The following is a 26,790-nucleotide window of genomic DNA, read 5'->3' as shown; positions in this document are numbered from 1 at the left end:
ACATCGACAACAACAGTTCTGGTTATGGCATAGTAACCAAAGCATTAGAAGGAAACATATACAAAAAACACACCATCTATAAAGAAGTGTTCGGTAAGATACTATCACATCAGATACCTTTAAACTACAATACATAATTATCTACTTAACATAACTAAAATTGATCATTTATGTTCTGATGATATCCTTTTATTTTGAATTCACGTATTGTGCTAATGTAACAATATTTTCCGGCATTTAGATGATTGTTGCAGTATTATATATACAATGTGTGTGTGTGTGTGTGTGTGTGTGTGTGTGTATATATATATATATATATATATATATATATATATATATATATATATATATATTATAATTGATTAGTATACATTAATAAGTTTTTCATCCCGAGAAATTGTTTTTTTTTCCTCATTGACTTTAATTTAGGTTTCGAATAATAATTTGTGTGTTTCAAAGAAATGAACAATTAATTAGAACATGAACATAGAGTTCGGTGAGTAACATCTGTAGTTGAAAGATGGTACGAAGAGTTTTCGTACTAGTGACGATCCTGATCTTGGCTCAAACTGGAAGTCTAAACTCGCACCAAGAATCAGGTGAATGGAGCTGTGATCGAACCAGGACATCCATATTCAAGCCGAATTCAAGCCAGGGAGAATCACCCTAGATGGGCAGGTTGATGATTGGAAAGAAATAAATGGCTGTGCATTTTCACTTTTACCTGCTTTAGACCCGCATTCAGATAAACCATATAATGGTGGCAAAATGACTATCAAGGTACATTGTGAAACAGACTCAATAGAGCTGAATGTTACATATGATTCATATAGTCAAATTGAATTTTTGTCACTGTTCATCGTGAAGAAAAGACCAAGCATTTGTCCTTATTTTTTCTTTTTGAAATTTTTAGATTCTTTATCCTCTTGTGAAATTGGCTTGAATAGAGCGGAATGGCTACATATGATTCATATAACCACCGCAGTTAGTTTCCAATTACTATAATTTTGTCATAACTCAATGTGGAAGAAAGACCAAATTTTTTTTTGGGGCAACTACATAATTTTGTTGAAATGAGCCCGGAATAAAGGGGAATAGTTAGAAATGATTCGTTTTAGCCACTTGACTTGTTTGGAATTGAGCCACAGTTGATTGATCGATTGATGATTGTATTTACTGAGATGAGTCTGAGCACAGGGTTCTCTTGTTCTTTTGCAGGCGTCACATGATGGCAAAGTGATTTTCTTCATGTTGCAAGTCGAAGGGGATTACACATATTCTGAAGGGTATGGATTTTTTCAAGTCAGAGAACAAGAGACCATCGTGCTTTATTACAATTTGTATTTCCTGCTTAATTAGGAAGGAAAGAATGGGTAGAGGATGGTATTCGAAGAAATGTCACATCTTAGTTATAAAAGATATAAAGGAGGATTAGTTTAGAGGTGGATTCTTGATTTCATGACTTATTTTAAGTTTGCCATTAACTCGCAACGTCCTCCTTTATTCGGACATGGAAAGAGTAATGTGAAGCTCATATTAGTGGAGTTTGGAATTGAGGCATGGACAATAGGTTGATTGATTGATTAGTTTAAAGGTGGAGACTCTTCAATTAAGTATGTAGTAAGATCAATTAAATTTGGTCAGACCGCAAGGGTAACAAGTAACTTGTGCAAGAGGCTGTATTTCCTTGTCATCCAGTTACCTAATATGCTTATGCTGATTTAACCCATTAGCAGCTTGATCATTTATGGGATTCCACTCTCTTCCCACTTGTCACCATCATCTCTGCAGTTCATCTGACTGTAGGAATGCAAAAATTTTATTGTTGGTCCTCAAACAATGTCTGACATCTTTTTTTCTTGTTTGAGACTTTAATTCTCGCATTTTTGTTGCTCACTTCAGATACAGTAACAAGGCTGCCTCTATCGCTATTATGTTCCAAATTGGTGAAAATGCATCTTATCATAGAGTAAGTGGCTTCAGCATCTGTTCCCTTTCTCTTTCATTTTTTTTCCTTTTATATTTCCCTCTTCCTGTTAAATATTGTGAACAACATATTAAGATAATGTCTGAGAAGTTCTTGTACTTTATAACTCCAAGATGGGAGGGTTTGAAGAGGGACGTGATACTTGCATGAACAAGACATGCAAGGGCCACGAAGTTGACCTTATGCATTTCTCAATAGGAAAGGCAATTCCTGGAAGACTATATGGAGGCAACCTGGTAGACAATAGTGAGGGAAATGGAGGTGACAGGTGAACCAAGTTGTTCTGCACTTCTTGTAACATTTTACGGTAAATTTTGTGCCATTAAATTAGTCAAGAAGTACTAATTCATACCTTTTGGCAGACTAGGACAGGTTTGGTCATTTGGTCGACCTATATGGTTGGAACCCACACTGCCGTTATTTAGATGGAATCGGTCCTTCAGGTAATTTGGAAATATTTTTTAGGAAGCTTCAAGCTTTTTCTCAACATCTGTATAATTGGATAGGATAGATAATAGTTGAATGGTATCATTGCATTCTATTGTAGTGGGACATGGAAATTAACATAGAACTGCAAAAGACTCATCAAGTAGTGAGGAAGTCGTAGACGGATGCATATTAGTTGTAATTGTTAACATGGTGTGCAACATTTTGACCTGAATTTTGGTATAGATTTTGTATTGTTATGATTAGGACATGCCTTTTGTTTTACAAACATTAGTTTTTTTTGTTTGTAACGTGTGTCGTTCTGTGATTTTTGATTTTGTGTCTTCTCTCATTTTTGAACTAAATCTGCACTGAACTCTCCCACCCCACCCCCACACTTAAAGGGAACTATTACTTAATAGTGTACAAAAATGTGTTGGTCCTTTCTTCACTGAGTATCAATGAGTCTACTTTTCATGAGGAAATAAATTGCAAAATAAATAGGGTTGTTACATTGTTTTCAACAACCTGGAAAATTTGTCCGAGTAAAATTGACTGGGATGTAAGATAATACTCTGCTGTACTGTAGTGCAATTTCGTCTTGAAGGATATACAGAAAAAAGACCATCACTGTTCCTTGATGGTTGAATTCTAATGCGAAGCAAGATATATCATAGGGGTGAATACATCTCAAGTGAATCATGGTGGGTTTTCACTCTCACACATTGATTACTTATATGGTCACCGGTTTCTCTCTTTGACCGCCAAAATATTGTAGCAGCTATTATTTACTTATTAAAATAAATAAATAAAATCTGGTGGAAACTGCGACCTATCTGCTTTCTAGATGCAGGACATGTCGTTCTTCTTTATTTTCTTGGTAGGTATTTGGCAATTAGCTGATCTCAAGCTGAAAGTGTTGTTAGGAAAGCCATTTTAATTTCTAGTATCCAGACTGCAGAATTCTATTGCATATGTTTCAACAGCTTTTTTTCTCCTCTTTTTCTCTGTGGTCTGCCTATTGATTTCTCCTTGTATAACAGCGAATGATTCTAGTGCACAGAATGATTGGAAAGGAACTTGGTGGCACAGTAGCTTGACTCATCACTCAGGTAAACAAACATATGGTTTCTAATCCCTGAAAATTTTGTCAGTTCTGTACATTTTACTTGTTCTTTTGCAAATTAGAAAGAAATAAAGCTGCTTTCTTCTCCTATAGCATGGGGCATAAATATATTAGGAAGCTTTTTCAAATTTTTATGAACTAGAAGTTTCAGTACATGCATACAGGAATAGAACAATCGTGATACCATACTTGTAGGATGTTACAAAAGGGATCATAGAATAGAACAAATCTTTATAAGCAAATTGTTCTGAGTGAACAGGGAAATACAACTCACTTCGATTCAGATAACTGTCTTAAAAGTGATAAGCCAGCTTCCCCGACTTTCTGCACTACTGCAACTCAATTGGCTGTTTTGACGTCATTGATCTAACACATTGACCCTGTAATGTCATCCTCTTCTTCCTGTGTTGCACAAACTTCTTTCTTTCCAGATTCTCAACTGAACTTCCACAGACACCTCATTGGACTTTGAAACGGTACCAGTTAAGGAGTGCTCATGGAGTAATAGCACTTCACTACTCAAGCTTTGATGTCCTTGTTATGCACCATTTGAAATGTATTTCTTTTTACGAATGAAATATCTGAGTTGTTACTTTTGTTATACTTCACTTCCATATATATAGGTTGAGAACACCTAGGCACTAGATTTGAGGTGAAAATTTTGCTTAAGAGAAGAATGAATACAGATGATTCATATAGTCAATCCCAACTAATTTTGGATGGAGTGATAGTTTATTGATTAATTGATCGGTAGTACTCCGTAGGAATCCAAGGGAACTAACTTTGAACACAGTAGTAAATTCATCTCAACATTTACTTCTATCCACATAGACCTTACTAGAAAAGATGCCGAGACAAATATATTTTTGGGACTAATTGCAGAAGATGATAAATTGAGAACAAAAGTGATATTCTTTTTTGTTGGAAGTCTATGTCTAACATGATCAAACATTCCCAGGAGCTATATGTCCATTAGTGTCTTTTTGTTCTCCAACCACATGCGGTTTTGTTGAAATAGCAATTTACCAGTTAAATTATGAAAATATTAGTGAAGTTCTTTTCCTCATCCATGCTAATCCAAGGATAAGATAGAGACTCTGTACACCTTTCCTGCATTCTAAGATAGCATAGCTAAAGACTAGGAATATTTTTTTGCTGTAATCAGTAGAGATCTCTATGCCATACCACAGAAGAACAGTTTAGATTCCACTGAGATAGAATGCTCTTTTCACTTGATAAACACAATAATGCAGGGAATAAGAGATATTTAAATGTTATAAGTGTAATGATGTCCAAGCATACAAGATTGTCATACGGTGGCGACTGTTTGGAAGGCTGTATTTAGAGTGAGGAGAACAGAGTGTATCCTTTACATGACTTCCTCAGTTACCTATAGATTCAGCGATCGGACTGAGTTTTTGTATCCTAGCTTTGTACATATACCAGCACCATCTTGCGGCTGTTTTCCAGTAAAATCTCTTACTTACCAAAAATAGAAATGAGAGGAAAAATAATATTGTGTTTCAGGCAGTGCCCTTGTTTGTGTTGTATATATCTGTATTGCTCCACTGTGGCTTCTCATTATGAAGGCTGTTGACTTATCAAGCGAATTATGTTAGGAAGCTTGTGTAACAAAATTTTGGTTGTTGTTTGTTAGTTACTGTGCCTTACAGCTCCTTGCCTTTTACCACCTTTATTCCAACACTAACTCTTAAAGTTGAAGCAGGTTTTGTTTAGGATGACAGCCCATATTCATCCAGCAATCAATCCGGTGCATATTATTTTGAATTTTCCAGGCCACTCAGAACAATGGATCGCCTTCAACAGGTAATGAAGTGCTAACCTGACATTAGTGATTGATGGAGATGCTGTTACAATTGAAAAGCACCCCGGCAGTAGATTTTGGAGTAGAACACATTTCCTTGCATTTTTATACAGAATTCTTTCTGCTTACATGCATTTGTTATTTACATTACAACTGTCTGCCAAACCAGCTCTTTAATTTCTACTGACGCAAAGTTGATTGATTGTGGTTGGGCGTGGATTTTTTACAGGACGCTCAATTCACAATTGGAAAAGCAAGCAAGATGTCTGTGGCATTTTGGTACCCCGTTGATGGAAAACCATGGCACGGATCAGGTCACTTCTCAATTAGCTGCAATTGGATACCGTTGAATATCTTGCCAGATGGTTCTGAGCTCACTGATGTGCCACAAAGAAGTCCTTGGGACACTGCTACAGCATTCTCTCCTCTTTTCAGTAGTAGCTTTTTGTATATCCATCTTTGTTGGGCATAGAGTTTCAAGAACATCGCTTTTACCCAATTGGACAATCTTTAGAACAGGGCCAAGTTCCTGCAGATGGCAAAAACCAATTTGCAACTTTTTTCTTCCTGGAACTAGGTTACACGTTTGCTTCTTTCCCCTAAGATGTCTTTTGCAATTTACACTTATAGTTGGAGTTCATGATCGGATAACCTTTTTGCTTTTGAAGTAACGTGGATCAGCTATGAAGCTCATTCTTGACTCTATTCTTTCTTCTTCTTCTTCTTCTTCTTCTTCTTCTTCTTCTTCTTCTTCTTCTTCTTCTTCTTCTTCTTCTTGTGAAAAAAAAATTACGACTCTCTCTCCCTCTCTCCCTCTCTCCCTTTTGGGTTTTGACAGTTTTCTCTTTTGTGTTGGAATGGCGTCAAAACTATGGTTGCTATGTGACTTGTGACTTTAGATCTCAAGACACAGTAGTGTAAATATCATGCAACTAAAAGGAGTAACTTGAAAGGCTCGTTTGAGAACTCTGTGGTGCTTGTAATTTCTTGCTGGGAGAGGCTCATATAAATCAAGTAACTATCCATTATTTTATCAATTGTGGGATCTTTCCATTATTATATATATGTTATGAGAATCTAATTCTCCTTCTCAAGACAAGCAATAAATTAGAGAAGCATAAAGGAAGAAAGGGTAAACTACTTTTAAAAGAAACACAAATACAGTTTTCCCAGATTAAAAAGAAAAAATGATAATACAACTACGATATGAATTCTAAGTAGAAATACAACCCCATATAAGTAATATAAAATGTATAAGTTATATACATCACTGTTAACAAAATTTTACCTGTAATTTAATAATTCCGTATATTATAATGATCTGATTGTGTAAATGGAGTATATGTTTTTATAAAGTTAAAACAGTGCAGCTACATTTTTGCATCTTCCTCTGCAAGGACCAAGTTGTGCATAAAGCTCGGTAAATTTTTCACTAGGACGTGTGTGTGTGTGTGTGTGTGTGTGTGTATCCTTTGCTGATGGAACTTAAAACTAATGTGAAATGCCAAATGCCACCAAGCTGTACGAAGAAAGCTGGCAGCGCATGAACTAGAAGAGCAGAATTATATTACAATGCCATAGCATGAATCCAGAAACTGAAAATCATTATATTTAAATGGCAATGCATGAAATTTGAAAGAAAGGCGGAGAATTAAAGGGTTGAAACTGCCAGCGCGTGAAGAATATTAATAACAGTTGAATAAGAGCAAATTTTCTCTCAATAAAGACATGAAATTACACAAACCTTGCTAAGACAATGTTTAAACAGTGTTCCAAAAAGCGAAAAGCGCAAAACAATGAAATCTATGGAACTTGAAGAAAAAGCAAGAAGTGAAGCCTTCTTTTAAATGAGGCGCACGATTTAAAAAAAAAATTAAAAAATGCCAAACATCCATGATTTTAGTACTATAACAATCAAGCTGCTATTAAAATAACTAATTTCACCATCCAATATAGAGTAATGTCAATATTGGTCCAACTCCTCAAAGTTGAGCTTCAAAGAATCGCTGCTTTTCTTTGGATTATTTTGCGCCTCATTACTTGAAGCGCACACTTCTCTGAAGCGCATGGCCTCACCCATGAAGCGAAAACCGCTTCCTTCAGATTCCTTTGCTTTAAGCGGTAAATCGATGGCTTTTAATAACACGCCATTTAACATGTCAAGTTCACAGAGGCTACTAAGACAGGTGCATGGAGAGTATTTAAGTCTAGTAGATCTGAAAAAACGAGAAATGAAAGGATTACCAGAGTATGTTTGAGGAAAGATCTTGGAATCCTTCATGTACTTCTTTAAAGATATAGAGGCGCGTACCTATACAAAAAGAGGATGGAAAAGAAACAAAACCATATGGGCGTATCCTTTAAATTATTCAGGACAAACCCTTTTAAGCAAGCCTTCGAGCTCGCAGCTCATTTCAATTCCATCTTCCTTAATTCTCACTAGCATATCGTCTGCTGTTCTGTTGGCAGCTATGTAAGTGCGAAGCAATAAACTATATATATCACTACTAAGACAATTCAGCTTTTTCAAATACTTGTAGAACTCCTCAGCACCACCAACATCTCTCTCTTCTACAAAATACTCGAGAAATTTATTTATTGTTTCACATTTTGGTTGCCATTCATTCTCCTTTACAAGGAATACAACTGCTTCCAGGCACTCCATAGCAAGATCAATTCGATGATGCCTCAAAAAGAATGCTATGAACATTTCCCAAGCCAAGAAGAAAGGTCCTTGTGATCGCTTCAAACCACGAAGAAAAACTTCCTCCGCATCATGTAGCATGTCATTTCTCAGATAAGCACTAATGACATTATTTGGCAGCCTCATAGTGTAACTAGGGCAGCTCAATTCCCATTCCTCATAGCATTTCTTTAAACCATCCATGTCATTAAGCTTACTGAGGGACTGAAACATGACAAGATAACTAGAATTGGTTATTTCCAAGAAACCAGACTTTAGAGAATTCCAAATACGATAAACCTCAACAAGATTAGATATTCCGGCATGCAAACTAATCAAATAGTGGTATGCCTCACGATTACGAGGTCCCATCTCTTCCTCAAGCTTCTTTAGAGCTAACTCAGCTTTGTCATGAAGCCCAGCCTTAACATAAGCAACAGCCAAGTTACTATAAATGGTCCAATCGCACTCCTCTACATTCTCCTGCTTTATCTCCTCAAAGACTCTTTCCACTCCTTCTATATCATCTAAACAAGAATAGCTATTCATCAAGATACTATACGAAAATGTACATAGTGGAACCTTTCTACTCTTCATTTCCTGTACCAAGGGGGGTACTTTTTCTGGTTGCCCTAGTCTCATATATAAGGACATAAGATTGTTGAATTGCCATGAATTAGATGCGAAGTTCAATTGATCCATTTTCTCAAAGAGGGACAATGCCTTGTCTGTCATTTTTTCAACACAGTAGCAATGCAAGAGTGCTCCATAAGTGCTTTGAATCTGCATCGAAGGTGAGAGGCTGCCAAAGTAATTTTCAGCTGCAGTTATTCCTTGAACTTTTGCTATGAGATCTAACCGTACTCCATAATCACCAAACGACAATTTTATACCTCTTCTCTCCATCCAGTCCATTATCTGCATCAATACATGGAATATTCAAAATCACTTTGATGTGGATATACTCCAACTGGAAGGCATAACTTAACAATGTCTGCACAAACATATTTCTTGCAAGCAGTTGATAGAAACATATAATGCATTTGTGACAGGAAATCTATCTCCTCTCTGGAGCATCACTCCAAACTTCTAACTAGAGCTTCTTCTTTTTTTTTTTTTTTTTTTTTTGATGAAGTAGATTCATTAAATGGAATCAAGAAGATGTAAAAGAGTACAAGGATAGAGCTTTCAGGTTACAAAAGAGATTTGATTAGCTCCAGTACAGTTATCTTATGTTTAGGGAGCTAACAAAATCCAAATATTGATCAATGCTATTTACAGGGATCAGTTTAGACCAACTAAAGATTTTTGCCAGACATCTAGCCTTCAAGAAGTAACTAGGAGTTGAGATTCCATGAAAACATCTTCTGTTCCTCTCTGTCCATAAGCACCAAAAGATACATGCTGGGATCCTCTTCCAGATTTCTTTGAAGGTTTTATCAACTCTCCCTAGACTTCAGCTTTCAAAAGCCTCCTTAAGACTGAAAAGCATTACCCAACTGAGTCCAAAAAAGCAGTAGAACATATTCCATAGGTCAGCAGCAAATGTACAGTGGAGAGGTAGGTGACTTTCTGAGCTTTGCTGACACATGTAACATCTGTTAGCACGCTGGAAATTTCTTCTGATGAGGTTATCTTGTGTTAAGCAGGCTCCATTTAATGCAATCCCTCTTGCATGTTTCTCCTGAAACTCAAGTCCTATGTGTTGCCTAATCTATTTTTGTGCAATGCTTGAGTCTGGATGTGATGCTATAAGATGCAAACTTGGGAATTCTTCTCTCAGTGATATTCCTCTTAACCATTTGTCCTTCCAAAAGCTTATATGAATACCATTTCCCACCCCAAAGTGACATTGCTGCAGAATTCATTCAGTGATACTTTTCCAACGTCCAACTCCATTTGTCCTCACTGGAGTTATGACATAACAATCACTTATGCCTTATCAGTTATTGCAAATTATCCGACTATGAGATTCTTATATATACGTCCCACTATATTCAGGGCATTCATTCCATTACACGCTATCAATTTGTCTCTTAAGACAAGCTTATTGCTTCTTCATATTTTTACATCTTAGACAGAAACTGGTTAAGCCTGAAAGCATGCCCTGTGCACAGGGGCGAAGCCACATTTTACCAAGGGTGGTCAACTGATCACCCTTCACAGAAATATTACGAAAAATTACACTATTTATACAAGTAAAATACTGGTTTTAGATGTATAAAATATATATTGAACACTCTTTGTCGAGAATTTTTTTTTAGTTCTTTCAAGTTTGAACACCTTTCGAAACATTTCTGGCTTTGCCAGTGCCTGTGCAGTTATTCTTCAGAAATGAAATGAAATGGAGGAAATAATGTGCCAATAAATTCTTATTTTTTAAAATCAATCAAGAAATTCACAACAACAGTTTGAAAACCCTTTGCGCTTACGAATTGGAAAAGCTGAAAGCTTGGCCTGCATTCTTTCAGTAGCTTACCATTGTCCATACCAAGTATTCTCTCTTTCCGTGCCATAAAGATTGTCATCCTAAACTTAATGTTCCAATTCCGAGACTATAACAATCAAGCATCTACACCTCAATCCCGAATTAGTTAGAGTCGGATATATGAATCATCTCATGTGGGAGTAGGGTATGTTGTTGTTGTTGTTGGATATATGAATCATCTACAACCGTTCTACTCTGTGGAATCCCTTGATTTCTAATACTAAATAATCTGTCCTTCAGAGCACTTTAAGGTTTTGTAAAAGAATTCTCAAAATCTCGCACTTATCCCTACATTCCACAAGTTTGGCAAATACAGTATAAATTAGTTGGATCAGCTATATAAGTATATTCATTCCATTTTACGAGCTCATTCATAATTTATCCTTTAACACAATTTAAGGATTCTCTAAAATAGTTTTCATGTATCTGATATACAAGTTTGTAACTAGACTATCTTGGTAAACACCAAACCTAGAGCCCTTCTGGATTAGGGGATTAAAATAAGTTGATAAGCATCAAGTGTTGAAAACACTTCTAGGTGTTGAAGCTGATTTATAAATAAGCAATAAAGTGTAAAACAAATTACTAAATCTTTTTGCAATTCAAACAGAGTTAGAGTTACTAATAATCAAGAGATTCTAGAGGCTAAACCTCAAGGGCATGTTGATATCGTCTATGTTTACGCAGCTCCTTTATGCATTTGTTCAGTTCATACTTCTTCAAAACTCTGCCTTTTCCAATGTACTCATTTATTGTTTCACTAACCGACCCATTTGTAGCTTCCAAAGCCCACAATCTCAGGTAGAGCCGCCGGTCTCCTTCACACTGCTCCTCCTTCACCGCCGCTGCCGCCGTGGTACATAGTCTTCTGACGTTGACTGGTGTTTCCTTTGAAATCTGGCGGGTCAAATTCCGGATCATTTTGGCCCGATAACTTCCACTCTTCCAGCCCGCAGAAGATAGAAACCCCAACCCCGCAAGGGTTTTTACTAGGGTTTATCATTTTCTTTCTTTCTTTTTCCTTTTTCCTCCTCCGTTCTTTCTATTTTTTGATTGCAATAAAAAAGAATAAGGAAAGTCATCCACGATAGGGAAGGGAGAAATGTCTTTTCACCAAAATTAGTTATCTGTCTACCAATTTATGGACATCTATTATGTGTCATATAAATTAAAATAATTCTAAACTATCCGCGCTCGCTAGTTCGACGAAATTAGTAGCTTCTAATTTAAACTCTATATTTGTCTTAAATTTTTTATTAAATATATACAAATTATTAAAACCGCCAATTAAAACCTTTCCCTGTTATTTCTTTCTGTTTTCCCAAAACCCTTCCCTATTATTTAAGTTTCGTGTTAAATTTACTGCTATACCAAGTGCTTCTTCTAAACATATCAAAGTTCTGTATTAATGTGGAAACAGCTCCATTAACACTGTCACCAAAAGTACTCAAATTAATAATTGTAAAGCTGCCCTTTTTATTACGGTTTCTGAGATTAGGCAAATGTATTGCAGGAAAAGAAGGATAAAATCTTTTAATTGGCGGTTCAAATTTTCAATTATGTAGTTTCTTTATTTTTCAGCAACAAGCCACAGTAATCCATAATTATATCAAATTTTGAAATGTATTATGAGAAATCTAGTTCTCGTTCTCAAGACAAGCAACAAACTCAAAAACGAAGTAAAGCTTTCCCAGGTTTTAAAAGAAAAAACAAGGATAGTCAAATCGCAATTGTGTTTGCATAACAGGCAGACAAGAATATTTTGCATGTATTAAATGCATCAGTGATTAAAATAATACACATCACCAGTATACAATTATTTGTGAAAAGGTCTTAGTATCCTTCATATATTTCTTCAAAGATAGAGAGGTATATGCCTACACAAACAGAGGATGGAAAAGAAACAAAACCATATGGGTAGATCCTTCTAATTATTCAGGACAACCCCTTTTAAGCAACTCTTCGAGCTCGCAGCTCATTTCAATTCCATCTTCCTTAATTCTCAGTAGCATATCCTCTGCTGTTCTGTTGGCAGCTATGTAAGTGCGAAGCAATGAACTATAGACATCACTGCTAAGACAATTCAGCTTCTTCAAATACTTGTAGAACTCCTCAGCACCATCAACATCTCTCTCTTCTACAAAATACTCGAAAAATTTATTAATCATTTCGTATTTTGGCTGCCATTCATTCTTCTTTACTCGAGAGGCAGCTGCTTCCATGCACTTCATAGCAAGATTGATCTGATGATTCCTCAAAAAGAATGCCATGAACATTTCCCAAGCCAAGAAGAAAGGCCCTTGTGATCTCTTCAAAGCATGACGAAAGACTTCCTCTGCATCATGTAACAAGTCATGTCTCAGATAAGCACCAATTACACTATTTGCCAGCCTCATATCATAACTGGAGCAGCATGATTCCCATTCCTTGTAGCATTTCTTTAAATCATCAATGTCATTAAGCTTACCGAGGGACTGAAGCATGACAAGATAACTAGAATTGGTTGTTATCGAGAAATGAGATTTCAGAGAATTCCAAATACGATAAACCTCATGTAGATTAGATATTCCGGAATGCAAACTAATCAAATAGTGGTATGCCTCGCGATTACGAGGTCCCATCTCTTCCTCAAGCTTCTTTAGAGCTAACTCAGCTTTGTCACGAAGCCCAGCCTTAACATAGGTAACAGCCAAGTTACTATATGTGGTCCAATCGCACTCCTTTGCATTCTCCTGCTTTATCTCCTCAAAGACTCTTTCCACTTCTTCTATATCACCCAAACAAGAATAGCTATTCATCAAGATATTATACGTAAATGTGCATAGTGGAACCTTTCTGCTCTTCATTTCCTGTACCAAGGGGGCAACTTTTTCTGGTTGCCCTAGTCTCATATACAAGGACATAAGATTGTTAAATGCCAATGATTTGGATGTGAAATTAAATTGATCCATTTTCTCAAAGAGGGACAACGCCTTGTCTGTCATTTTTTCAACACAGTAGCAATTCAAGAGTGCTCCATAAGTGCTTTGATTCTGCATGGAAGGTGAGAGGCTGCCAAAGTAATTTTCAGCTGCAGTTACTCCTTGAACTTTTGCTATGAGATCCAAACGTACTCCATAATCACCAAACGATAAGTTTATACCTCTTTTCTCCATCCATTCCATTATCTGCATCAATACATTGGCATATTAGCTCATGATATTCAAAATCACTCTGATGTGGATATACTCCACCTGCAGGTAATAACTTAACAATGTCTGCACAAACAGATTTTCTGGCAAACAGTTGATAGAAAAATATAATGAATTGTGGCAGGTAAAATATCTCCTCTCTAGAGCACAACTTTAAAAAATCTAACTAGCTTGTTATAACACAACTACCATCTATGCCTTATCAGTTATTGCAAACTATTTCGGGTCCACTACAAGAATCTTGTATATACATTCCACTATATCCAGGGCATTCATTCCAATACCCATAAACAATTTGTCTCTTAATAAGCTTGTTGCTTCTTGATTTTTTTACATCTTAGACAGAAACTGGTAAAGCCTGAAAACATGCCCTGCATAGTTGTTCTTCGAAAGGAAAGAAATGAAGAAATAATGAGCCAATACACTCTTATTTCATAAAAGCAATCAAGAACTTCACAACAATGACAGTTTGAGATCCCTTTTCGCTTACAAATTGGAAAAGATGAAGCTTGGCCTGCATTCTTTCAATAGCTTGCCATTGTGCATATCAAGCTCTCTTTTCCCCATGCCATAAAGATTGTCATTCTAAACTTAATATTTCCAATTTGCAAATTATATCAATCAATCATCTACCCCTCAATGCCGAACTAGTTAGAGTTTACTATATATGAATCATCTACATCCATTCTGCTCTATTTGGATTCAGTTGATGCTAATAACAAATACATAGACCACTAAAGCACTTTATAGTTCTGTAAAAGAATTCTCAATATCGCACACTTATCCCTACACTCCACAAGACTGACATATACCACATACATAAGTTGGATCAGCTATATAAATATATCTATTCCATTTACCAGCTCATTTCATTTTATTACTAAAAAGTTTGTCCTTTAATGCAATTTAAGGGTTCTTAAAACAGTTTCCCCAAATCTCACATTTATCCGTACACGGTTATACTGACATACAAGCCTACAGGGTTTATCAAGTTGCAAAGGTTGAGTGACTTGTGGACTTAGATCACAGCTTTGAGCTCTGCGCCACGCGAACTAAGCCTGGTATTTAAGTGGAGAAGGGTAGAGGGGCAGGCTATTATTCCTTAGTTTCGCCGAATATCTCAGTCGTAAAAGAACAGTTGCTTACACTGACATACAAGTCTCGGACTAGACTAAGAAAATTCTTGGTAAACACTGAACCTGTTGTTGTTGTTGTTTCCTGTATAGTACTTCTTATCTGGTATAAATATGGAATGATGGAAGATCAAGTTTTAACTTTTCCACTCTTAGATATATATTATCCTTTTTATCAGCTACCTACAGCAGTAACATACGTAAATATAAATGATATAACTGAAACAAAAATTAATTCGAGCCCACTGAATTCACAGTATTTCCTTAAGGAATTTAATCCCCTCCTAGTACCCAAGGTTATGGATTATTTCCTCCCAGGATAGAACGAATTACACACTGGTGTAGCGGTACTTCAAACCCCAGTATTTCAGCGAACGCAAAGTTCGGCAGCAAATCACACTTACAGTTGCTTTGTTTGTAGTTTTAAAACAATGCAGAACAAGGAAGGAGAACTCAGAAGTCGAATGGAAATTCTGAGAGGAAGGAATGCAATGTATAGCCGATGTTGAATTCTTACTGAAGAGGATATCAGATTGCAATTCGTTTTTCCAGTGTATACACAGTGTATACAGAGTGTATATCAATTATATACAGAGTGTATATCAATTGTATACTGAGTGTTTCGAGTGTTTTTTTCCGGTGTGTTCTTCTTTCTCTACAACTTCTGCTCTATTTATAGCAGTCATGTGAGAGAAATCCGCCCCCTCCATGGTGGAACAAGCATTAGGATATCATGGAGGAAGCACTTACATGGTGGAATGAACACTTGCTTGGTGGGAGGAGCACTTGGCCATGGTGGGAGGTGCACTAGGCATCTTGTTGCTTTCTTGGTGCAACACAATACACGGATTGGAAAACATCTGTTACAAACACGGATTATATCACGTTAATATTGATTATTAACAAATAAATTTGATTCCATAATTAACCAATCGATCGATCATTTGATCAAATCCAAATCCAAATCCAAATCCCATTTCCCATTCACTCTCATTTTAAGACTATTTCATCTTAAACAAAAACTCAACAATCCCCCACATGAATGGGGAATGGCTATATCACGGAAGTATGCATGAAAAACTTGTGTGATTTGCAAGCAAGAATTAATTGCATCTGGATAAGTAGGTTTCTCTTTGAACTTTCCGTAGTGAACTTATGTCGGATATACTCGGTCAATCGGTAGATTTGATATCTTTGAACCGTCGAACTTTAGTGTATACCTAGACAACCATAAGTCACACAATCAATCCCTTAACCGTCTTTGGTTCTCATTGTTGTGTTCGTTTCAGCCATGAACACCGCCTGGTTTCATAAGTGCGTAGAGAATTGGCCTTGCAAAATTCTCCTTGAAGCGGCTAACACTTCACACTTACATAGGTGATTCCTAAACGTGTCATCCCGTAGATACACTATTTGATATACCCTGTATCAAATTTAGAATCATTAAAAAGCCTTAATGCTTTATCCTTGGTACTGAACATTGTCTCATCACGAGAATGGACTAAAAATTTTTGTTGACAATGTTGAACCGTCATTAATGACTTTGTTTGATCTCCTTGAACCTAGATCTTGGGATCTCCAGTCTTCTAGGTAGAGTTACCGCCACAATGACTTGTTGTCGGCCAAAGTCCCATTCCCCTCGATGATTTCTCAATTACCTCTCTAGTTAGGCCTTTTGTAAGTGGATCCGACACATTATCACTTGACTTTACATAGTCAATCGTGATAATTCCTCTAGAGAGAAGTTGCCTAACGGTTTTATGTCTTCGTCGTATATGACGAGATTTACCGTTATACATAACGCCCCCAGCCCTTCCAATTGCCGCTTGGCTATCACAGTGTATGCATATTGGTGCCAAAGGTTTGGGCCAAAATGGAATGTCTTCCAAGAAATTCCGGAGCCATTCAGCTTCTTCACCGGCTTTATCTAAGGCTATGAACTCAGCCTCCATTGTAGAGCGGGCAATACATGTTTGTTTGGACGACTTCCAAGATATCGCTCCTCCACCAATAGTGAATACATATCCACTTGTGGACTTCGAATCAGTTGAACCGGTGATCCAATTTGCATCACAATATCCTTCAATCACCGCAGGATATTTACTGTAGTGCAAATCAAAGTTTTGGGTATGTTCTAAGTATCCCAAAACTCGTTTCATTGCCATCCAATGAGATTGACCTGGATTGCTCGTGTATCGACTTAGTTTACTTATAGCACAAGCTATATCTGGTCGTGTACAATTCATGATGTACATTAAGCATCCCAACACACGAGCATAATCCAATTGTGATATGTTTTGGCCTTTATTCTTTGCTAGTGCAAGATTTACGTCAATTGGAGTCTTTGCAACTTTAAAGCCCAAGTGCTTGAATTTTTCAAGTACTGTCTTAATATAATGAGATTGTGACAATGCCAGACCTTGGGGAGTCTTTTGGATCTTAATCCCCAGAATTAAATCCGCAATTCCCAAGTCCTTCGTATCAAACTTGCTAGTTAGCATACGTTTAGTAGCATTTATGTTGGCAATGTTATTACTCATTATCAGCATATCATCCACATATAGGCAAACAATGACTATGTGATTTGGAACATTTTTAATGTTCGAGGCTCATTTTCCAATAAGTCACAAAATCTGGTCCAAACGAAGTAGACGTTCTTTGACGTTTACTACGTCTTGGATCCCTCTGATTAAATGTACTTTCTTTTGTTTCTTCCCGAGGTCGTTTAGATCCTTCACCAATCAACTCGCATTCCTTTTTATAAGAATATATATTTTCAAAGAACTCAGCATTATCTGATTCTATAACCGTATTATTATGAATGTCGGGATTTTCTGATTTATGAACCAGAAATCGATATGCTTTACTATTAGTCGCATATCCTATGAAAACACAATTAACTGTTTTCGGTCCTAGTTTTACCCTTTTGGGTTTAGGAACTTGCACTTTTGCCAAACACCCCCACACTTTAAAATAATTCAAGTTAGGCTTCCTTCCTTTTCATTTTTCATATGGAATAGATTGTGTTTTGCTATGGGGTACTCGATTTAGTATTCGGCTGGCCGTAAGAATGGCTTCCCCCCACAAGTTCTGTGGCAAACCAGAACAAATCAACAATGCGTTCATCATCTCCTTTAATGGACGATTTTTTCTTTCCGCAATCCCATTGGATTGGGGCGTGTAAGGGGCTGTTGTTTGATGAATAATTCCATATTCTAAACATATTTGTTCAAAAGGAGATTCATATTCACCACCCCTGTCACTTCTTATCATTTTGATTTTCTTGTTAAGTTGCGTTTCAACTTCATTTTTGTATTGCTTGAATGCGTTTATTGCTTCATCTTTACTATTAAGTAAGTAAACATAGCAATATCGAGTACTATCGTCAATAAAAGTTATGAAATACTTCTTTCCACTGCGAGATGGTATTGACTTCATGTCACAAATATCTGTGTGAATTAAGTCTAAAGGATTTGAATTCCTTTCAACCGACATATAAGGATATTTAACATACTTAGATTCCACACATATTTGACATTTTGATTTTTCGCATTCAAACTTGGGCAATACTTCCAGGTTAATCATTTTTCGCAAGGTTTTATAATTGACATGACCCAAACGTACATGTCATAAATCATTTGACTCAAGTAAGTAAGAAGAAGCTGAAGTTTTATTATTAGTTTCAACAACTATTACATTCAGCTTGAAAAGGCCCTCAGTAAGGTAACCTTTTCCTACAAACATTTCATTCTTACTAATCACTACCTTGTCAGGTACAAAAACGCACTTGAAACCGTGCTTTATAAGAAGTCCAGTAGAGACTAAGTTCTTCCTAATCTCGGGAACATGAAGGACGTTGTTCAAAGTCATGACCTTGCCAGAAGTCATCTTGAGAAATATCTTACCGTATCCTTCAATGTTTGCTGTAGCAGCATTTCCCATAGAGAGCGTCTCTTCGGATCCAGCAGAAGCATATGTAGAAAATGCTTCCCTCACAGCACAAACATGGCGAGTGGCTCCAGAATCAATCCACCACTCCTTTGGGTTTCCTACCAGGTTGCATTCAGAAAGCATGGCGCACAAGTCATCAACATCATCATGCTTTTCTACCATGTTTGCTTGACCCCTTTGCTTGTCTTTCTTCCGAGCACGACACTCCGTAGTTTTGTGTCCGGTTTTCCCACAGTTGTAGCAGTTTCCACTGAACCGCTTCTTGCTTGGGTTGTATTTCGGACCAGAAGCCTTCTTTCTCTTTTTGTTATCTTCAACAATATTTGCTCCCATTATTGTTGAATTTCCACGGCCTCTCCTTTCAGCAGCTTTATTATCCTCTTCGATTCTCAATCGAACAATGAGATCTTCAAGGGACATCTCCTTTCGTTTGTGTTTCAAATAATTTTTAAAGTCCTTCCACAATGGACGCAACTTCTCAATTATTGTTGCTACTTGGAATGCCTCATTGATGACAAGACCTTCAGCAAGTAGATCATGAATAATCACTTGTAACTCCTGCACTTGGGTAATAATAGACTTGCTATCTACCATTTTGTAGTCCAAAAATTTTGCAGCGACGAATTTCTTCATCCCGGCATCTTCAGTTTTGTATTTCTTTTCAAGCGCATTCCACAATTCTTTTGGCGTCTCCACGCTTATATACATTATACAGATTATCCTCCAGTCCGCTAAGAATATAATTCCTGCACAAGAAGTCAGAATGCTTCCACGCCTCAATCACGAGAAAGCTATCATTCTCTAGAGTTTCATCTGGAAGATCAGGAACATCTTCCTTGATGAACTTCTGTAGACATAACGTAGTCAAGTAGAAGAACATCTTTTGCTGCCAGCGCTTGAAATCCATCCCGGAAAATTTTCCGGGTTTCTCTGTCGGTGCCAACGCCGGAGTTCGACTTGTCAATGCGTTGGCAGTCATCATCAGAACAACTTGATTTCCCTCATTCGCCATTTTTACTGTAAAAATGATACAAACAAACGTTTAATAAACGTTTAAAACTGGAGTGAAAAATCACGTAGATTTTAATCTCCAACAAAACGTCACGAAGGCTTTACTCTCCAAATGGGAGTACACAAAACCACAAAGGTTTTAAGTTTCCAGAATAATAAAAGTAACACAAATACAGAAATTAAAATTATTAAATTCCTTAAGCTTGTTGTTGTTGTTTCCTGTTTAGTACTTCTTATCTGGTATAAATATGGAATGATGGAAGATCAAGTTTTAACTTTTCCACTCTTAGATATACATTATCCTCTTTATCAGCTACCTACAGCAGTAACATACGTAAATATAAATGATATAACTGAAACAAAAATTAATTCGAGCCCACTGAATTCACAGTGTTTCCTTAAGGAATTTAATCCCCTCCTACTACCCAAGGTTATGGATTATTTCCTCCCAGGATAGAACGAATTACACACTGGTGTAACGGTACTTCAAACCCCAGTATTTCAGCGAACGCAAAGTTCGGAAGCAAATCACACTTACAGTTGCTTTGTTTGTAGTTTTAAAACAATGCAGAACAAGGGAGGAGAACTCAGAAGTCGAATGGAAATTCTGAGAGGAAGGAATGCAATGTATAGCCGATGTTGAATTCTTACTGAAGAGGATATCAGATTGCAATTCGCTTTTCCAGTGTATACACAGTGTATACAGAGTGTAGTTTGAGTGTATACAGAGTGTATATCAATTGTATACTGAGTGTTTCGAGTGTTTTTTTCCGGTGTGTTCTTCTTTCTCTACAACTTCTGCTCTATTTATAGCAGTCATGTATGAGAAATCCGCCCCCTCCATGGTGGAACAAGCATTAGGATATCATGGAGGAAGCACTTACATGGTGGGAGGAGCACTTGGTCATGGTGGGAGGAGCACTTGGTCATGGTGGGAGGTGCACTAGGCATCTTGTTGCTTTTTTGGTGCAACACAATACACGGATTGGAAAACATCCGTTACAAACACGGATTATATCACGTTAATATTCACTATTAACAAATAAATTTGATTCCATAATTAATCAATCGATCGATCATTTGATCAAATCCGAATCCAAATCCAAATCCAAATCCCATTTCCCATTCACTCTCATTTTAAGACTATTTTATCTTAAACAAAAACTCAACAATCCAAAACTCAACACCTGTAAAATACATTAGTAAAACCTGGTGTAGTTCAAAAGGGGGTTGAGGTAATAATAAAGAGATTCCAGAGTGTAGACCTCAAGGGCATGTTGGTATCTTTTATATTTACGCAGCTCCTTTATGCATTTCTCCAGTTCATACTTCTTCACTACTCTGCCTTCTCTCATGTATTCATTTATTGTTTCAGTCACCGACCCTTTTGTAGCTCCCAAAGCCGACAATCTACGGTAGAGCCGTCCGTCTCCTCCACGCTGCTCCGCCGCCTCTTCCCCCGCTGCCGTACATAGTCTTCTGAGGTTCACTGGTGTTTCGTTTGAAATCTGGCGGGTCAAATTCCGGATCATTTTGGCCCGACAACTTCCTCCAGTATATATAGCTCAAGCTCGCAGGAGATACAATCCTCGCATTCCCAAGGGTTTTTACTAGGGTTTAGCATTTTGCTTTTTAGTTTTCCTTTTTTCTTTTTTTCCTTTCCCTGTCCCTCGTCGTTCTTTGTTTCGATTGCAGCAAAAAAGGAAAGTCAAAAATTAAAATGAGAAGGATAAACTTGAAGGGAGGTTTGTATAAGTAACTTTTAGTATATTATTTTCTCTAATTTATAGTCTATAGATGATTATTACTTCGTGCGACTTCTTCAAAATGCACGAATAATTAATAGCAAGTTCATGTAATTTGAAATGTGGGCATAGTTGGCTAGGAGATTGGGTAGTGTACTTGTTTTACAACTTATAAGTGTCGGCCTACTTGTTCTGGAAGCTTGCAAAAAGAAAGACAAAAGTTTGGAGTCCGAAACCTAAATATTGTTTTTTTTACTCAATTTACGTTAATAGTTGTTAAAAAAAAAACATATCTATATATAACGGGCTATTACAACACGCTATACCTTAACGGTAACTTTTGTCGTTAAGGTATAGCGTGTTGTAATTGCACGCTATATGGCCTGACGATTTGACTGTCATATATAGCGTCTTGTTATTGTACGCTATATATAGCGTTTTCTTTTCATACGTTATACCCCATTTAAATACTGCCCTTCGTCTTCTTCCCCGACCAGAACCCTTTCCCCCATTTTTTTTTAAAATCCCACTGCTTCTGGTCACCCCCACTGCCCGTTCTTAAAAAAAAAAATTATGGGCCCCTCCCGTCACACAAAAGGTTAAGAACGTAGGTCCCACATCGTAATAGAGCATTGTATTATTGTGGTTTAACTCATTCGTCTTCAAATTTTCACACAAAACACTCACTACATCGAGATATTTCGATTTATTTTATGTCCAAACTTGTATAATAATGTATATCACTGCCTATGAATATGTTTCCATGTCGTTTTGTGTTTTATTTGCGAAACTAGTATGTTATATTTATCCGGACTTAGATATTAGTGTTCTAAAAAAAATGTAAAATTGAGATTTAATTTTTTATGTTAATATCCGAATTTAGATATTAGTGTTTCCATGTCGTTTTGTGTTTTATTTGCGAAACTAATATGTTATATTTGTTGTTTATATTTAGTTTATTTATTAGCGTAGTAAAATGTAGAAACTTTTAGCGTAGTAAACTATATAGTATTTTAGCGTAGAATCCTTGTAGTTTAAGTATTTCTTATAATGGTAGATTGTTATATATACTTTGTACAATTAAATAATCAAAATTATAAAACAAACACACACAAAATTATCAAAAAATTGAATTCGACACACATAAATATTCATGATAGTTTGGTGCTACTGGGCCTCAAATATCGAGCCTCGAACCCAATTGTTATATTTACTTTGTACAATTAAATAATTAAAAATTTAGAATTTAAATTATAAAACAAACACACACAAAATTATCAAAAAATTGAATTTGACACACATAAATATCCATGATAGTTTGGTGTTAATGAGCCTCAAATATCGAGCCTGGAACCCAATTGTTATATATACTTTGTACAATTAAATAATTAAAAATTTAGAAGTTAAATTATAAAACAAACACATACAAAATTATCAAAAAATTGAATTTGACACACACAAATATTCATGATAGTTTGGTGCTATTGGGCCTCAAATATCGAGCCTGGAACCTAATTGTTATATATACTTTGTACAATTAAATAATTAAAAATTTAGAATTTAAATTATAAAACAAACACACACAAAATTATCAAACATTTGAATTTGACACACATAAATATTCATGATAGTTTGGTGCTACTGAGCCTCAAATATCGAGCCTGGAACCCAATTGTTTAATATACTTTGTACAATTAAATAATAAACATACGATTAATGTTGTTTAATTTACAGTTGACGACATGGACGCGGCTATACATCCCGGCCCTTACTCTCGTGAGCTATTAGTGCTTCAGGGCGATCATAGGTCCGCCCATATATGGGAGGGAGAGTTACTTTCCCAGACTCTCCGCGCTAGGAGAGTGGACGACCTGTGGGATTTTCTGAGGCACAGAGTTCTCCACGAGCGTGTAGTCCATCGCCTCCAGGCCACGGGATTCTATAGGATTATTGAGATCGGGCGGATACAGGTTGACTGGGCTTTGATCACGGCGTTGATTGAGCGGTGGCGACCGGAGACGCACACTTTTCACCTGCCCATTGGCGAGACTACCATCACGCTGCAGGACGTTGGGGTTTTATATGGCCTGCCCGTTGATGGCATGCCCGTTTCACTACCTATTGCTATGAGATCTATGTCGCGTGATGCTTATTTGGACATGCTACAGCAGCTCACGGGTTTCAGGCCACAGGACGAGACTGCATCGTCGGGTGCTAGTCGGTTGACTTTGACCCCTATTAGACAGCACCTGGAGCTACTCCATCCCGATATCACCGACGATACAGAGGAGGTACATATCACCCAATATACTGTTGGGAAGCATGTCAAGATAATAGAAGGAAAAGGATATTTAGGAGAGAAACAATAAATTGCACAAGACAAGACAAGATTTACGTGGTTCGGCAATTTTTGCCTACTCCACGGCCACACAAAGAATAGCTCTTTATTAATTGAAGAGAGAAAGAAGAAGTTTTGGGATGATCTACAAATAAAAATGTAGACCCCTATTTATAGGCATTTGAATGCCCTGCCGAGGTAAGCGCTTACATCATAAGAATGCCGATGTAAGCGCTTACATCATAAGAATGCTGAGGTAAGCGCTTACATCACAAGAATGTCGATGTAAGCGCTTACATCATATTTTCATCTCTTTTTTATTTTTCTTTCTTTTGTTTTGTCTACTTTCACATACAACAATAAGTTTGGTCCTATCAGGTAAGTGATCCTGCTCATCCCATTCTTAGAGCAGAATGCTTTAAACTCTTGACTATCATACTCTCCTTTATTGTCAGACTTCAGACATTTTAACTTTAGACTTCTCTGATTTTCAACTTCAGCTTTGCATCTTTTAAAGATAACAAACACATCAGATTTATTTTTCAGAAAATAAACCCATACCTTTCTTGTGGAATCATCAATGAAGGTGACATAATAGCGTGAGCCTCCTAGAGAAGTTACAGGAGCTGGTCCCCACACATCTGTATGCACTAGTTCCAGCTTCTCTTTCTTTGGCGTCCTTCCCACCTTTGAGAAACTAACTCTCTTTTGTTTTCCGTAAATGCAATCTTCGCACAAACCTAATTCAACATGTTTTAGGTTTGACAACTTCTTTTTGGATGCCAAAAGCTTCATTCCCTTCTCACTCATATGCCCGAGCCTCCGGTGCCACAATGTTGTATTACGACCATGATCAACTGTTGCTATAGTATCTCTTTCTATTGCAGTTGCATACAGTGTTCCCCTTTTGAAGCCTCGTGCCACAACTAAATTCCCTTTGGTTATCTTCCACGATCCGTTGCCGAATGTTGTTGTATATCCTTCATCGTCAATCTGACCCATAGATATTAGATTTTTCTTGAGGCCAGGAACATGTCGTACATTTTGCAATTTCCATAGCGTGCCTTGTGAAGTCTTTATATGAACTTCACCTTTTCCGGCAATGTCGAGAGGTTTGTCGTCTGCTAGATAAACTTTCCCAAATTTTCCAGCAATATAATTATGCAATAATTCTTTGATGATGTAGAGTGAAAGGATGCACTTGAGTCCAGAATCCAAGATTCGACTGGACTGTCTGCACAACAAATTAGTGCATCACCAACTTGTTCAGCAATTACATTTGCTGAATTTTCTTCCTTATTCTTCTTTGGTTCTCTACATTGACTACTGTAGTGACCCTTTTTATCGCAATTCCAACAAGTAATGTCCTTGCGATTTTTGGATTGTCCTCTTATCCTTGACTTTGATCTGCCACGACCATAAATCTGTCATCTTTGGTTGATTCTCCCCCTGCTTTCGGTATTAAAAGCAGATCCTGGGGAATCACTTGATTCTCTTCGGCGAATATCTTCGCTTAGAACCAAGTCTCTAATATCACTCAATTTGAGTTTGGTACTTCCTGATGAACTGCTAACTGCAGTTACTGTTGCAGACCAACTCTCCGGTAGAGATGATAGTAGAATCAACGCCCTGATTTCGTCATCAATTGTTATATTAACAGAACTCAACTGAGTTAATATTATATTAAACTCATTGATATGCTCCGTGACTGATCCACCTTCTGTCATCTTTAAGTTGAACAATCGACGCATCAAATAGACTTTATTTGAAGCAGATGGCTTCTCGTACATATTTGATAACGCCTTCATCAGGCCTGCAGTGGTTTTCTCGTTAATGATGTTAAACGCCACATTTCGTGTTAGCGTCAAACGAATCACACCAAGAGCTTGGCGATCTAATAGATCCCAATCTGCTTTGGCCATAGTCTCCGGTTTCACCTCGGTCAGAGGTAAGTGTAAATTTTTCTGGTACAAATAATCCTCTATTTGCATTTTCCAAAATCCAAAATCTTTGCCATTGAACTTATCAATCTTAACCTTCCCTTCTTCCGATGCCATTTTTCGCAAAAACAATTTATGTGAATAGTGCTTGTGAATAGTAACGATGATCAATAGTGTCACACTATTCTTGTGAATAGTACCTGCACCAATACTGTACTTTTCTACCAAAATTACACTGTCTGCAGCTCTGATACCAGTTGTTGGGAAGCGTGTCAATATAATAGAAGAAAAAGGATATTTAGGAGAGAAACAATAAATTGCACAAGACAAGACAAGACAAGACAAGATTTACGTGGTTCGGCAATTTTTGCCTACTCCACGGCCACACAAAGAATAACTCTTTATTAATTGAAGAAAGAAAGAAGAAGTTTTGGGATGATCTACAAATGAAAATGTAGACCCATATTTATAGACATTTGAATGCCCTGCCGAGGTAAGCGCTTACATCATAAGAATGCTGATGTAAGCGCTTACATCATAAGAATGCTGAGGTAAGCGCTTACATCACAAGAATGTCGATGTAAGCGCTTACATCATATTTTCATCTCTTTTTGATTTTTCTTTCTTTTGTTTTGTCCACTTTCAATACAACAATAGGTTTGGTTCTATCATATACAAGGTTGTTGTTGCTTCTTCTATTTGGAGGGGTCTTGTTCCCGAACACTTCGGGGAACCTAGTCAACCTTAGATTTTTGCATCATCTTCAGCTGCTAGATGAGTTACCCTATTACAGCTGGGGTGCTGCTGTTCTCGGCTACATGTATAGGCAGATGTGCCGAGTGAGCATGGGCACTCAGAGAGATGTTTGTGGTTTTATGTCACTTCTACAGGTGACAATATATTCAAATAAAGTGTTCATCAATTCCAACTCTACCTAGTTAGACTT

The 26,790-nt window shown here is 37.0% G+C and overlaps 2 protein-coding genes and 1 pseudogene across 3 annotated transcripts; 1 reads left to right on the top strand and 2 right to left on the bottom strand.

The window, feature by feature from the left end:
- The first annotated feature begins 433 nt into the window (after positions 1–433).
- Positions 434–6,069, top strand: LOC107791423 (uncharacterized; annotated as a pseudogene).
- Positions 6,070–7,074: 1,005 nt separating this feature from the next.
- Positions 7,075–11,660, bottom strand: LOC107791421 (pentatricopeptide repeat-containing protein At1g02370, mitochondrial-like). Of its 2 annotated transcripts, XR_001649266.2 has the most exons (3): positions 11,187–11,660; positions 7,676–8,965; positions 7,075–7,580 (listed from the first exon to the last, which is right to left on the bottom strand). XR_001649266.2 is itself a non-coding variant. In XM_016613481.2 (2 exons), the coding sequence occupies exons 1-2, from the start codon at positions 11,454–11,456 to the stop codon at positions 7,730–7,732; spliced, it is 1,506 nt and encodes a 501-aa protein (XP_016468967.2). In that variant the 5' UTR covers positions 11,457–11,660; the 3' UTR covers positions 7,075–7,729. The 2 variants fall into 2 exon arrangements, 1 of the variants encoding a protein (XP_016468967.2); XM_016613481.2 differs by having other exon boundaries at positions 7,075–8,965.
- A 626-nt stretch (positions 11,661–12,286) lies between these two features.
- Positions 12,287–21,626, bottom strand: LOC107791420 (pentatricopeptide repeat-containing protein At1g02370, mitochondrial-like). Its single transcript, XM_075244493.1, has 2 exons — positions 21,087–21,626; positions 12,287–13,702 (listed from the first exon to the last, which is right to left on the bottom strand). Exons 1-2 carry the CDS (start codon positions 21,351–21,353, stop codon positions 12,467–12,469), a joined length of 1,503 nt encoding a protein of 500 aa, XP_075100594.1. The 5' UTR covers positions 21,354–21,626; the 3' UTR covers positions 12,287–12,466.
- Between the last annotated feature and the right edge of the window lie 5,164 nt (positions 21,627–26,790).

Source organism: Nicotiana tabacum, chromosome 22 (genome assembly GCF_000715075.1).
Source record: "Nicotiana tabacum cultivar K326 chromosome 22, ASM71507v2, whole genome shotgun sequence".
NCBI classification, from domain to species: domain Eukaryota; kingdom Viridiplantae; phylum Streptophyta; class Magnoliopsida; order Solanales; family Solanaceae; genus Nicotiana; species Nicotiana tabacum.
The sequence above is the reverse complement of the archived record's forward strand: the minus strand, read 5'-3'. Positions and strand labels throughout refer to the sequence as shown.

Coding starts and splice junctions, on each gene's coding strand:
- LOC107791421 (XM_016613481.2), bottom strand. CDS start 11,456: ATGATCCGGAATTTGACCCGCCAGATTTCAAAGGAAACACCAGTCAAC. Junction 8,966..11,186: donor GATATCAACATGCCCTTGAG/GTTTAGCCTCTA, acceptor GTATTGATGCAG/ATAATGGACTGGATGGAGAG.
- LOC107791420 (XM_075244493.1), bottom strand. CDS start 21,353: ATGATCCGGAATTTGACCCGCCAGATTTCAAACGAAACACCAGTGAAC. Junction 13,703..21,086: donor GATACCAACATGCCCTTGAG/GTCTACACTCTG, acceptor GTATTGATGCAG/ATAATGGAATGGATGGAGAA.